Source organism: Aotus nancymaae, unplaced genomic scaffold, assembly GCF_030222135.1.
Source record: "Aotus nancymaae isolate 86718 unplaced genomic scaffold, 86718_ANA_hifiasm-v0.15.2.pri h1tg000076l, whole genome shotgun sequence".
NCBI classification, from domain to species: domain Eukaryota; kingdom Metazoa; phylum Chordata; class Mammalia; order Primates; family Aotidae; genus Aotus; species Aotus nancymaae.
In genome coordinates this window covers 595701-607799 of record NW_026988491.1, presented here as the reverse complement: position 1 = coordinate 607799, position 12099 = coordinate 595701, and the positions used below count along the sequence as shown (strand labels likewise).

Below are 12099 nucleotides of genomic sequence, written 5' to 3'. Positions count from 1 at the left end.
ATCAACAAACTGATAATGGGGTTCTAAAAATGTAAAATGTCCACTATACAAGAGAAAATACACACAAAAAAAAACCCTAAGAATTCATGTCAGGATTCCAAAGTCAAGCCATAGTGGTAAAAGGCTCTAAGTTAAGGAAAGTCTTACTGTAACCACAGAGAGGGAAACGAGGGCAAAAACAATGGCGCTTCCACCGATAAAAATTACAATGGTGACCGGGCACAATGGCTCATGTCTGTAATCCCACCACTTTGGGAAGCTGAGGCGGGTGGATCACCTGAGGTCAAGAGTTCGAGACCAGCCTGACCAACATGGAGAAAGCCCATCTCTACTAAAAATACAAAATTAGCCAGGCATGGTGGCGCACACCTGTAATCCCAGCCACTCAGAGGGAGGTTGAGGTAGGAGAATCGCTTGAACCTGGGAGGCGGAGGTTGCGGTGAGCCAAGATCGCACCATTGCATTCCAGCCTGGGCGACAAGAGCAAAACTTCGTCTCAAAAAAATAAAAGAATTACTATGATATCCTCCCCACTCAGAACTTCAAATTTGTGTCTTCTTTAATAACGCACAATAAGAAGAAAGGCTTAAAAATACCATCATATGGATAAACACTCTCTAAATTGCTGAACTACATAAAAACGAAATTTACAGAGGCTTTCCCACTGAACATCTGGCATTCTCCAAGGGTTCAGTCCTTCCCTAGTGAGGCAGCAAGGCATGGAGTAGCAACAATTAGTCCTAGCCCAGAAATTCCTTCACCAAGCCAGGTGGGTCCAAGGAACAGACAGCAGTGCATGCCACAGTTACACAAATGTAAGCAAGAACTGTAAATAAACAATGAATACAAAAGCATCAAAAATATACCATCACCATGACCAGTGCTGTCCAACAGGACTGTCCAGCAGGACTTTCTGCGACAATGGGAGTGTTGTGTATCTGTGCCATCCAGTACAAAAGCCACTAGCCCCATGTAACCACTGAGCGCTGGAAATGTGGCTCATGAGGAACTGAGGTATTAAATTTTTACTCCCACGTGACTTTAGTGAATTTAAAGTGAAATGTAAATTGCCACATGCAGCTAGTGGCTACTGCGTTTGATAGAGCAGGCCAGGACTGTCAGGCCACCCTTTGGAAAATATTCCTAAGGTAGAGACATCACATGGTAAATTTTCATTATTAATTATTCCAGTTACTCCTGGTAGAGTAATTTCCTAGGAACATAGTTTATCCTAATGACCAAATTAGATTGTTTATCTGATTTACAAGCAAAAAAAAAAAAAAAAAAAAAAAAAACTTTCAATTGCTATTTAACTATTAACAAACAAAATTAACATAATGTTTATAAGCCACCTTACTCATTCAAAGAGACCATTTAAAATTTATATTTCTCAATAGTTGATTAGCTTGATTGTTAAAGTATAGTGCAATTTAAAATAATAAGGCTTAATTTCCTTTAGAATGTCTTGAATTGTAACTAACCGTTTCTTTAGTTGATCTAAATTAGCAATTTTATTTCATCAGTTTTTGCAGTGAAAGTATCAGCTTTTGGAAATAAAATAAACTTACATGAAGCAACACATGTCATGCTAATATTACCATGAAACAAACGACGAAGTAGAAGAAATGGGTTCCGTTCTGGGCATGCATTTTTCAATTTTAAACCTTTCTACTGTTTTACTTCCATTCTGGAAACACTGAACATGGTCCCATATTCATCAGTACTAAAGTAATAGAATAAGAAGAAATACTTACATGTGAACAGGAAAGAAGTTCCTTCATGATGTAGGCATCATAAATTTGTCGACTTCTGCAAAGGCGGTCTTCCTCATTATCAAGCTTTTCATATTCTTTTATCTAGGTTTTTTAAAGTTATCATTGTTAGGTTATGTCTTCCTGGAAACCTGCCTTATTCAAATATATTACTGGCCCAGGCAGAAACCACTTGCACATGAGATAAAGCAAATTACTGAACCGGCTATTCCACAGGAAACAGCTACTTCTAATGTTGTAATAATGAAGTTGGAATAATTTAAATTCAACTAGAAACATACAAGTGAGTTTTTTCCCTATGATGACTCTCATCACTTAAATGTAGAAACATAATATAGGAAACACACCACTGCCATGGTTACAATTATCTTACAACACACGAAGCATAGACCATGCATCCTTGCCAATTCTCCTCTCCAAAGCACAGATCATTTCAATTTGGCTGTAATTCAGTCCTAGGAGTTATGATAGGGATTGTTCTCACTCAACGCAGTGTTCCAAAACTACAAGGAGGAAAAAAATTTATTGCCAGAATTCCTGCAAAGAGATTTTTCAAAAATCAACTAAAGCAAATAAGTATTTTAGAAAGGAATTAACCCACGGATGAAAGCACTGGCTTTTCAGGTTGGAACCTCACATGCACTATAAAAGTATTAACAGACAGGTGACTTCAAATCATGTATTTGGCTGCATTCAGGAAAGGTAACCTGGATGGTGTTAAAAATAACTAAATAAAAAAAATGTGCTTCAGAAATATTTGCCTCATGTGGAAATGGCTCCCAATGCTCTAAGCTGATAACAGAAGGTCCTAGACCTCAGAATTGTTCCCAGTTTCTTTACAGAAACACTTAATCCAAAAGACAAGAAGAGAATGAAAACATAAAGGAAATAGGAAACTGGCAGGAAGACTATCACATATGACTTCCTTTTGGAAAAGAAGATTTCTTTTTTTTCTTTATTTATTTATTTTTATTTTTCCACAGGTTATTGGGGTACAGGTGGTATCTGGTTACAGGAGTAAGTTCGTTAGCAGTGATGTGTGAGATTTTGGTGCACCCATCACCCAACCATCATACATTGTACCCTATTTGTAGTCTTTTATACCTCACCCCCTTCCCACCTTTCCCCCCAAGTCCCCAAAGTCCATTGTATCATCATTAAATTTTTTTTATTTTTATATATATTTTTATTGCACTTTAGGTTCTGGGGTACATGTGAAGAACATGCAGGATTGTTGCATAGGTACATACATGGCAATGTGGTTTGCTGCCTCCATCCCCATCACCTATATCTGGAATTTCTCCCCATGTTGTCCCTCCCCAACTCCCTACCCACCGCTGTCCCTCCCCTAGTCCCCTCCCCACAGACCCCAGTGTGTAATGCTCCCCTCCCTATGTCCATGTGTTGTCACTGTACACCTGCCTATGAGTGAGAACATGCGGTGTTTGATTTTCTGTTCTTGTGTCAGTTTGCTGAGAATGATGGTTTCCAGGTTCATACATGTCCCTACAAAGGACACGAACTCATCCTTTTTTATGGCTGCATAATATTCCATGGTGTATATGTGCCACATTTTCCCTGTCCAGTCTATCATCGATGGGCATTTGGGTTGGTTCCAGATCTTTGCTATTGTAAACAGTGCTGCAATGAACATACATGTGCATGTGTCTTTATAAAAGAATGATTTATAATCCTTTGGGTATATACCCAGTAATGGGATTGCTGGGTCAATGGAATTTCTATGTCTAAGCCCTTGAGGAATCGCCACACTGTCTTCCACAATGGTTGAACTAATTTATACTCCCACCAACAGTATAAAAGTGTTCCTATTTCTCCACATCCTCTCCAGCATCTGTTGTCTCCAGATTTTTTAATGATCACCATTCTAACTGGTGTGAGATGGTATCTCAATGTGGTTTTGATTTGCATTTCTCTAATGACCAGTGATGATGAGCATTTTTTCATATATTTGTTGGCCTCACGTATGTCTTCTTTTGAAAAGTGTCTGTTCATATCGTTTGCCCACTTTTCAATGGGTTTGTTTGTTTTTCTCTTGTAAATCTGTTTTAGTTCTTTGTAGATTCTGGATATTAGCCCTTTGTCTAATGGGTAGATTGCAAAAATTTTTTCCCATTCTGTTGGTTGCCGGTTCACTCTAATGATTGTTTCTTTTGCTGTACAGAAGCTCTGGAGTTTAATTAGATCCCATTTGCCTATTTTGGCTTTTGTTGCCATTGCTTTTGGTGTTTTAGTCATGAAGTCCTTGCCTATGCCTCTGCCTATTCCTTGCTTCTCATGTGGGCATTTACTGCTATAAATTTTCCTCTAGACACTGCTTTAAATGTGTCCCAGAGATTCCAGTATGTTGTGTCTTCATTCTCATTGGTTTCAAAGAACATCTTTATTTCTGCCTTCATTTCATTGTTTATCCAGTCAACATTCAAGAGTCAGTTGTTCAGTTTCCACGAAGTTGTGCAGTTCTGAGTTAGTTTCTGAATCCTAAGTTCTAATTTGATTGCACTGTGGTCTGAGAGACTGTTATGATTTCCATTCTTTTGCATTTGCTGAGGAGTGATTTACTTCCAATTATGTGGTCAATTTTAGAGTAGGTGTGATGTGGTGCTAAGAAGAATGTATATTCTATGGATTTGGGGTGGAGAGTTCTGTAAATGTCTATTAGATTTGCTTGGTCCAGATGTGAGTTCAAGTCCTGGATACCTTTGTTAATTTTCTGTCTCGTTGATCTGTCTAATATTGACAGTGGAGTGTTAAAGTCTCCCACTATTATTGTGTGGGAGTCTAAGTCTCTTTGTAGGTCATTAAGAACTTGCTTTATGTATCTAGGTGCTCCTGTATTGGGTGTGTATATATATTTAGGATTGTTAGCTCTTCTTGTTGCATTGATCCTTTTACCATTATGTAATGCCCTTCTTTGTCTCTTTTGATCTTTGTTGGTTTAAAGCCTATTTTTTCAGAGACTAGGATTGCAACTCCTGCTTTTTTTTTTTTTTTCTCTCTCTCCATTTGCTTGGTAAATCTTCCTCCATCCTTTTATTTTGAGCCTATGTGTATCCTTGCATGTGAGATAGGTTTCCTGGATACAGCACACTGATAGGTTTTGGCTTTTTATCCAATTTGCCAGTCTGTGTCTTTTGATTGGGGCATTAGCCCATTTACATTTAGGGTTAATATTGTTATGTCTGAATTTGATTCTGCCATTTTGATGCCAGCTGGACGTTTGCCCATTAGTTGATGCATTTTCTTCATTGTGTCAATGGTCTTTACCATTTGGTATGTTTTTGGAGTGGCTGGTACTGGTTGATCCTTTCTATGTTTAGTGCTTCTTTCAGGAGCTCTTGTAAGGCAGGCCTGGTGGTGATGAAATCTCTGAGCAACTGCTTGTTTGTAAAGGATTTTATTTCTCCTTCGCTTATGAAGCTTAGTTTGGCTGGATATGAAATTCTGGGTTGAAAGTTCTTTTCTTTAAGGATGTTGAATATTGGCCCCCACTCTCTTCTGGCTTGTAGGATTTCTGCCAAGAGAGATCTGCTGTGAGTCTGATGGGCTTCCCTTTGTGGGTAACCCGACCTTTCTCTCTCGCTGCCCTTAGCATTTTTTCCTTCATTTCAACCCTGGTGAATCCGACGATTATGTGCCTTGAGGTTGCTCTTCTTGAGGAATATCTTTGTGGTGTTCTCTGTATTTCCTGGACTTGAATATTGGCCTGCCTTGCTAGGTTGGGGAAGTTCTCCTGGATAATATCCTGAAGAATGTTTTCCAGCTTAGATTCATTCTCTCTGTCACATTCAGGTACACCTATTAAACGTTGATTAGGTCTTTTCACATAATCCCATATTTCTTGGAGGCTTTGTTCATTTCTTTTTACTCTTCGTTCTCTAATCTTGCCTTCTCCTTTTATTTCATTGAGGTGATCTTCAATCTCTCATATCCTTTCTTCTGCTTGGTTGATTCGGCTATTGAAACTTGTGTATGCTTTGTGAAGTTCTCGTGTTGCGTTTTTCAGCTCCATCAATTCATTTATATTCTTCTGTAAGCTGTTTATTCTCGTTAGCATTTTGTCAAACTTTTTTCTAGGTTCTTAGTTTCTTTGCATTGGGTTAAAACATGTTCTTTTAGCTCAGAGAAGTTTGTTATTACCCACCTTCTGAAACCTGTTTCTGTCAATTCATTAGACTCATTCTCCATCCAGCCTTGTTCCCTTGCTGGTGAGGAGTTGTGATCCCTTGGAGGAGGAGAGGCGTTCTGGTTTTGGGTGTTTTCATCCCTTTTGCACTGGTTTCTTCCCATCTTTGTGGATTTATCTACCTGTGGTCTTTGTAGTTGGTGACTTTCAGATGGGGTCTCTGAGTGTACATCCTTTTTGTTGATGATGAAGTTATTTCTTTGTTTATTAGTTTTCCTTCTAACAGTCAGGCCCCTCTGTTGTAGGACTGCTGGAGATCCACTCCAGACCCTGTTTGCCTGGGGATCACCTGCAGCGGCTGCAAAACAGTAAGGGTTGCTACCAGTTTCTTCTTCTGTTATCTTTGTTCCAGAAGGATACTCACCCAATGTCAGCCTGAGCTCTCCTTTATGAAGTGTCTCTTTGGATAAACAGGGTTTGGGGAGCTGCTTGAGGAGACAGTCTGTCCCTCATAGGAGCTCAAGTGCTCAGCTGTGAGCTCCATTGTTCTGTTCAGAGTTGCTGCGCAGGTATGTTTAAGTCTTCTGCAGCGGAACTCACAACCACCTTTTATCCCAGGTGCTCTGTCCTGGGAAGGTGGGGCTTTATTTATATGTTCCTGATGTGCTGCTGCCTTTTTTCAGAGATGCCCTGCCCAGCGAGGAGGTAGCCTAGTCACAGTCTGCCAGCAGAGGAGTTGCTGAGCTGCCGTGGGCTCTGCCCAGCTGCTGTGTGAACTTCCTTGCGGTTTTGTTTATAGAGGTATATACAGAACTGCCTCAGTAATGGCAGTCTGCTTCAGTAATGGTGGTCTGCCTCAGTATGGCGGACTGTCTCTGTAATGGCGGATTGCCTCGGTAATGGCAGACTACCTCGGTAATGGTGGACTGCCTCAGTAATAGCAGACTGCCTCCGTAGTGGTGGACTGCCTCGGTAATGGCAGATGCCCTTCCCCCAACAGAGCTGGACTGTCCCGGGTCCAGCTGTGCTTGCTCTCAATTCAGAGTGTTTCTGATTGCTGTGAAACTCTCAATCCAGAAGCATTTCAGATGGCTCATCTTTGTGGGGGTGGGACCCGCCAAGCCAGATCACCTGTTTCAGCCCCTTTTTTTCAGGTGCATGGGTAGTTCTGTCTCCCAGGTGTTCCAGGCGCCAGTTGAAACAGCGCCCAGATTTGTGTGAGTTTTTGTGCAGAGACCCACTGTGCCGGCTCAAACAGCCATGCTGGAGACTCATGGCACTTTTCTGCCCGGGAATCTCCTGATTTGTGGGCAGTAAAAATTTGTTTGGAAATGTGGTGATCACTCACCCTCTGCGTTCTCGCTGGGAACTGCACTCTAGAGCTGTTCCTATTCAGCCATCTTGGATCATCTCCCAGAAAAGAAGGTTTCTAACAGTTACCATTTACTGTACTGACCTGAGTGAGCACTCTTTATTTTGATATGATAAAAGTTGGCACTAATTACACCTATGGGAGACAGCACAGAATAAATAGAAATAAAGGTTGTCTTTTACTTTATAGTATGGCTTCCAAAGTTTTGAAATTAAAACCAGCAAATCCTATTTATCAGATTCCTAATAAAGATAAAGGCACAGTCATGCAGGTCATGGAAGAGGGTAGGTGAAACACTGAGGTCTCATGTGAGTCACAGGAGGGCTAGCTGGTTCACACACTGAGAAACTACCACGAATGTCTTAATTGTTCTGAAAGATCATCAGTGTTACACTGTGATGGCTGAAATTCACACTTCTGTTCCTGCCAGGGCTTAGAATGGAGTCTTCTTGAAAAAGACAATAAAATCTGACATAAAAGCAGGCAGACTGGGGAAGGCTGATATTCTATCCAAAAGACCATCTTAATGAAGAATCAGTCCAGTAATGACAACATAGCCAAAGGACCAGGGCTTAACCATCCTAAGTCAACTCAGGAGGACAAGTCTAACATGTTCAAATGCCATACTAGATATGAATATAGTAGCTGCAAGGTAACAGAAGCCAGATACCAAAATCCAAAGCAGAGTCCGAAAATAAAGAGTTTTGGCTTGGTTGATTCCTTTTGTTGTATTTTGCTTTAGGCAGATCCAAAGGTTAATGCCAGAATGGCGTAGGATACAATGGTAGACTATTACTAAACCAAAGGCAAGTTTCTGCCTCTACATAATAACAGCCTCAAGGGATAATAAGTCTTCATGGAATTAATGATCTTTGAAAACAAGTATAATGAAATTTAAGTCTATGTTCCAAGAAACCTACAAAGCAAACTGACACCTGGTTAAACAAAGGCTCATTCAACGGAAGTTCCTTCCCATGAAGAGTCAAATCCTACCATTTCTGGGTAAATGATGCTCTGAAAGACAACACTATCTTTACTAAGAGCCTTGTGCCTTCTAAGCTCCAACTTGAACAACAGAAAAAGTAACTCTTGGTAGGCAAAGTAAGAGCCTAAAGCATCTATGGCTGTAATTTGGCATTCTTTCTATAATCAGTAAGACCACTGATAAAAGAACATGCAGTTGCTGGGCATGGTGATTCACACCTGTAATCTCAGCACTTTGGGAGGCTGAGGTGGAGGAGATCGAGACCACCCTGGCCCAACATGCTGAAAACCCATCTCTACCAAAAATACAAAATTTAGCTGGGCATGGTAGTGTGTGCCTATAATCCCAGCTATTCGGGAGGCAGAAGCAGGAGAATCACTTGAACCCAGGAGGTAGAGGTTGTGGTGAGCTGAAATTGCGCCACTATACTCCATCCTGGGCAACAGAGCTGGACTCTGTCAAAACAAAACAAAACAAAAAAGAAAAAAAACATGCAGTCGACTACCAATAGCTCTAAACAGATGTCCTATTGCAGCATATGCGTAGCAAATGTCATCTCTGATCCTGGAAGTTTGGTTGTCCAGGTAACCTGGACAGGGAAAGGTCTAGGTTCAAGGTGAAAAGTCTTTCCTACGGCAGAATAGAAACACTATCATCAATAATAAACATTTACAGACCTGTAGTCCCTTTCTGCTTTGGTGGTTACACAGCTCCCAGCTGAACATCTGGCCTGAACTACTGAGCCCTGAGAGCCCTAAGACCAAGCACTTTTGGTCCACAGGTAACATGGTCTCCACTTCCTCGCCCACCCTTTATTTCACCACCATTCCAGTGAGATGGTCTAGTGAAGTCACCAACGGTTTCTGCCGGGCCCAATCCAAGGCTCTCTCTTTTGTCCTTCACCATCTTGACTTCTCAGCAGCATTCAACTCAGTTGTCCACTGAAGCCTTCTTTGAAACTTTCTTCTCTGACCTCTGTAAACTGTCCTTTTCAGGCTTCTCTTTCTTGGTCTCCTTTGGTAGTTCCTCTCTTCCGCTTGACTTCCAAATACTGAACCGACTCAGACCATGGTGCTGGGGGCAGCTCTTCTTCACCAGCTAACTTCTCCCTAGGTGAAGCTACTTAGCCCCACAGTTTCAAATATTATATTCTGATGACTAAGTCTGGATCTCTAGGACTCCTGAGCTCCAGATGCTAAATATCCAACTATCTATTTGACATTTCCAGATGAATATCTAGAAAGCATCTCAAATTTAACACATCTAAATGAAACCCTTAACTTCCACATCCTCTGTACCCCAGCCAAACAGTCTCCTCTCCCAACTTTCTTTATCACAAAAATGAGTAAAATCATCCTCCCAGTTGCTTAAGCCAAAAAATGAATCAAAAAATGATTCCATTCTTTTGCCATGCCCCTGCCACCACCACTTCCTACATCCAATTCATCAGCAAATCACGTCTGCTTTATATTCAAAATATAACACAAACTCAGGCTCTGCCTCTGGTAAGAACCAACTAACTCCTAACAGAATAATCCTCCTGAGATAACAACTAAAAATTCTGGACACACATAAACAATAAGCACTGTAGAGTGACCAGAGGTACACAGAGAATGGAAAAGGCCATTAAACAGGAACTGTAAGAAAGGATCATTCTGAAAATACAGAGCCACAGGAGGAAAGCTCCAAAATTCTATGTATAAATTCTATCAAAATTCCTGGTGGACCCCATAATGACACATGAGCATGGGAGACCCTAAGCAGCCTAGCTAAGCCTTAAAGAACTGAACAAGATTCATCTGCTACCACTGCGGAGAAGATAGGGCTTAGAGTTTGAGTAAGCCAAGTTAACTGTATTCTTCAACGAAGAAATGAAAAAATCAGTATCCCTTGGAGGAGAATAACAGAGTTTAGAATATCCACAATATATCAATCGCAGGTTCAAGATACAATCTAAAATTATTCTACAGACGAAGAAACAGAAAATGTGACCCATATGCAAGAGGACACACCATCAATAAATGAAAACCAATCCAAGTTAACTCAGATGTTAGAATTATCGGACAAAGATTTTAAAGCAGCTATTATAACTGGATATAACAGAAAGCATGTCATCAGAAAATATTCATGTAATGAATAAAAAGAAAGGAAATAGCAGCAGGAGATAACTATGAGAAGAACCAGATAAAAATGTCAGAAGTAAAAAAAATAAGAGTATCTGAAATAAAACATTCAATGGATAGACATAACAGCAGATTAGAGATGCCAGAAGAAAACGCCAGTAAATGTGAAGACAATCCATAGGAAGTATCCAATCTAAAGAAAAGAAGAAAAAATACTGGCAGAAAACTCAGACGGGGCATCCAGGATACACAGGATACATAGTATCCAAAGATCGAACATATATTTAATCAGTCTTAAAAGGAGAGGAAAGAAAGATTGAGGCAGAAAAATAATCCTTTAAGATTAATGGCCCCTAATCTTCCCAGATTTGGTAAAAAATATATACAAATTTACAGATTCAAGAAACACAGCAAATCCCACAAAGGATAAATACAATCTCTAAAATTACTTCAGTAAAAAGTAGAAGCTTTCAAATGAGGGAAAAAATAATCAAGACACTTTTATATCTGTCTAAAAGAAACACACTTGATCTTTATAAACAAGTTGACAGTGGAATGATGGGAAAAGATACATCATGGAAACAGTAAGCATAAGAAGACTGAAGTGTCTACATCTATATTATTACTCAGTGAAATCCATTTCCAGACAAAGAATATTACCAGAGATAGAGACATTTCATATGGAAAGACACAACAATTAAAAATATTTATGTACTCAATCACAGAGCTTCAAAAAATATGGAGAAAATGGACAAAACAAAAGAAGAAACAGACATTCTACAATCAGAGTGGAAGATTTTAACACCCTTTTCTCACCAACTGACAGAACAACTAGATATAAAATCAAAAGAGATGTAGAAGCTATCGTATCAACTACCTTGACCTAACCGATACTTATAAAACACTGTATCTAATACTCCTCTGTTTTAATTTTTCCATGGGCTTTAGAATAAAATGTAAATTTGTTCCTCTGGCCCCCAAAACTCTGCCTCTCTCTTCAACCTGATCTTTTCTGACACTACCTGCCCCTCTCTTCATACCGTACAACCAGACCACGCTAGTCCTCTTTCAGTTCCCCAAATATGCCAAGTTATTTCCTACCACGTTAGGGGCTCTGTCCTGTCCACGACTTTAGCCTAAAATGCTCTCCCCCTCACCCAGCTTCCATCTTCAAAAGACCAGCCTCTTTAACATTCAAACCTGGGTTTAGATGTCATCTCCTCTGACAGTCTTTGATCCATCAATCTAAAGTAGTCACCAAGTCACAATACAACATGCTGAGTTTTGGGTAGATCTTGAATCACTACATAACAGTTTTGACTTCCGGGTACACTTCCTGTTTATTATTTGTTTATTGTCTGTTTCTCTCAGCCAGAATTCACGCTCAAAGAGGTAAGTTCTTTGTAACTGTTCTTCTGAACAATGTCTGGCATAACGTTGGTGTTTAACATAGCTCATGCCTGTAAGCTCAGCAGTTTGGGAGGCTGTGGTGGGAGGATCGCCTAAGGCCAGAAGTTCAAGACCAGCCTGGGCAACTGAGTGAGACCTCATTACAGAAATTTTTAAAATAGAAAAAAAAGTATCTGGGTGTGTGGTACACACCTGTTGCCCCAGCTACTCAGGAGGCTGAGACAGGAGGATTGCTTGAGCCCAGGGGTTCAAGACTGGAGGGAGCCATGATTGCACCACTGTACTCCAGCCTG

General features: G+C 40.3%; 1 protein-coding gene across 1 annotated transcript in view; it reads right to left on the bottom strand.

Annotated features, from left to right (window-relative positions):
* The window catches only part of GRK3 (G protein-coupled receptor kinase 3), a 163133-nt gene that overhangs the window by 64440 nt on the left and 86594 nt on the right, over positions 1 to 12099 (bottom strand). The window contains exon 4 of the mRNA XM_021666189.2: positions 1755 to 1856. Within this exon, the coding sequence (XP_021521864.1) occupies positions 1755 to 1856 (102 nt within the window). The remainder of the gene's footprint in view (positions 1 to 1754; positions 1857 to 12099) is intronic.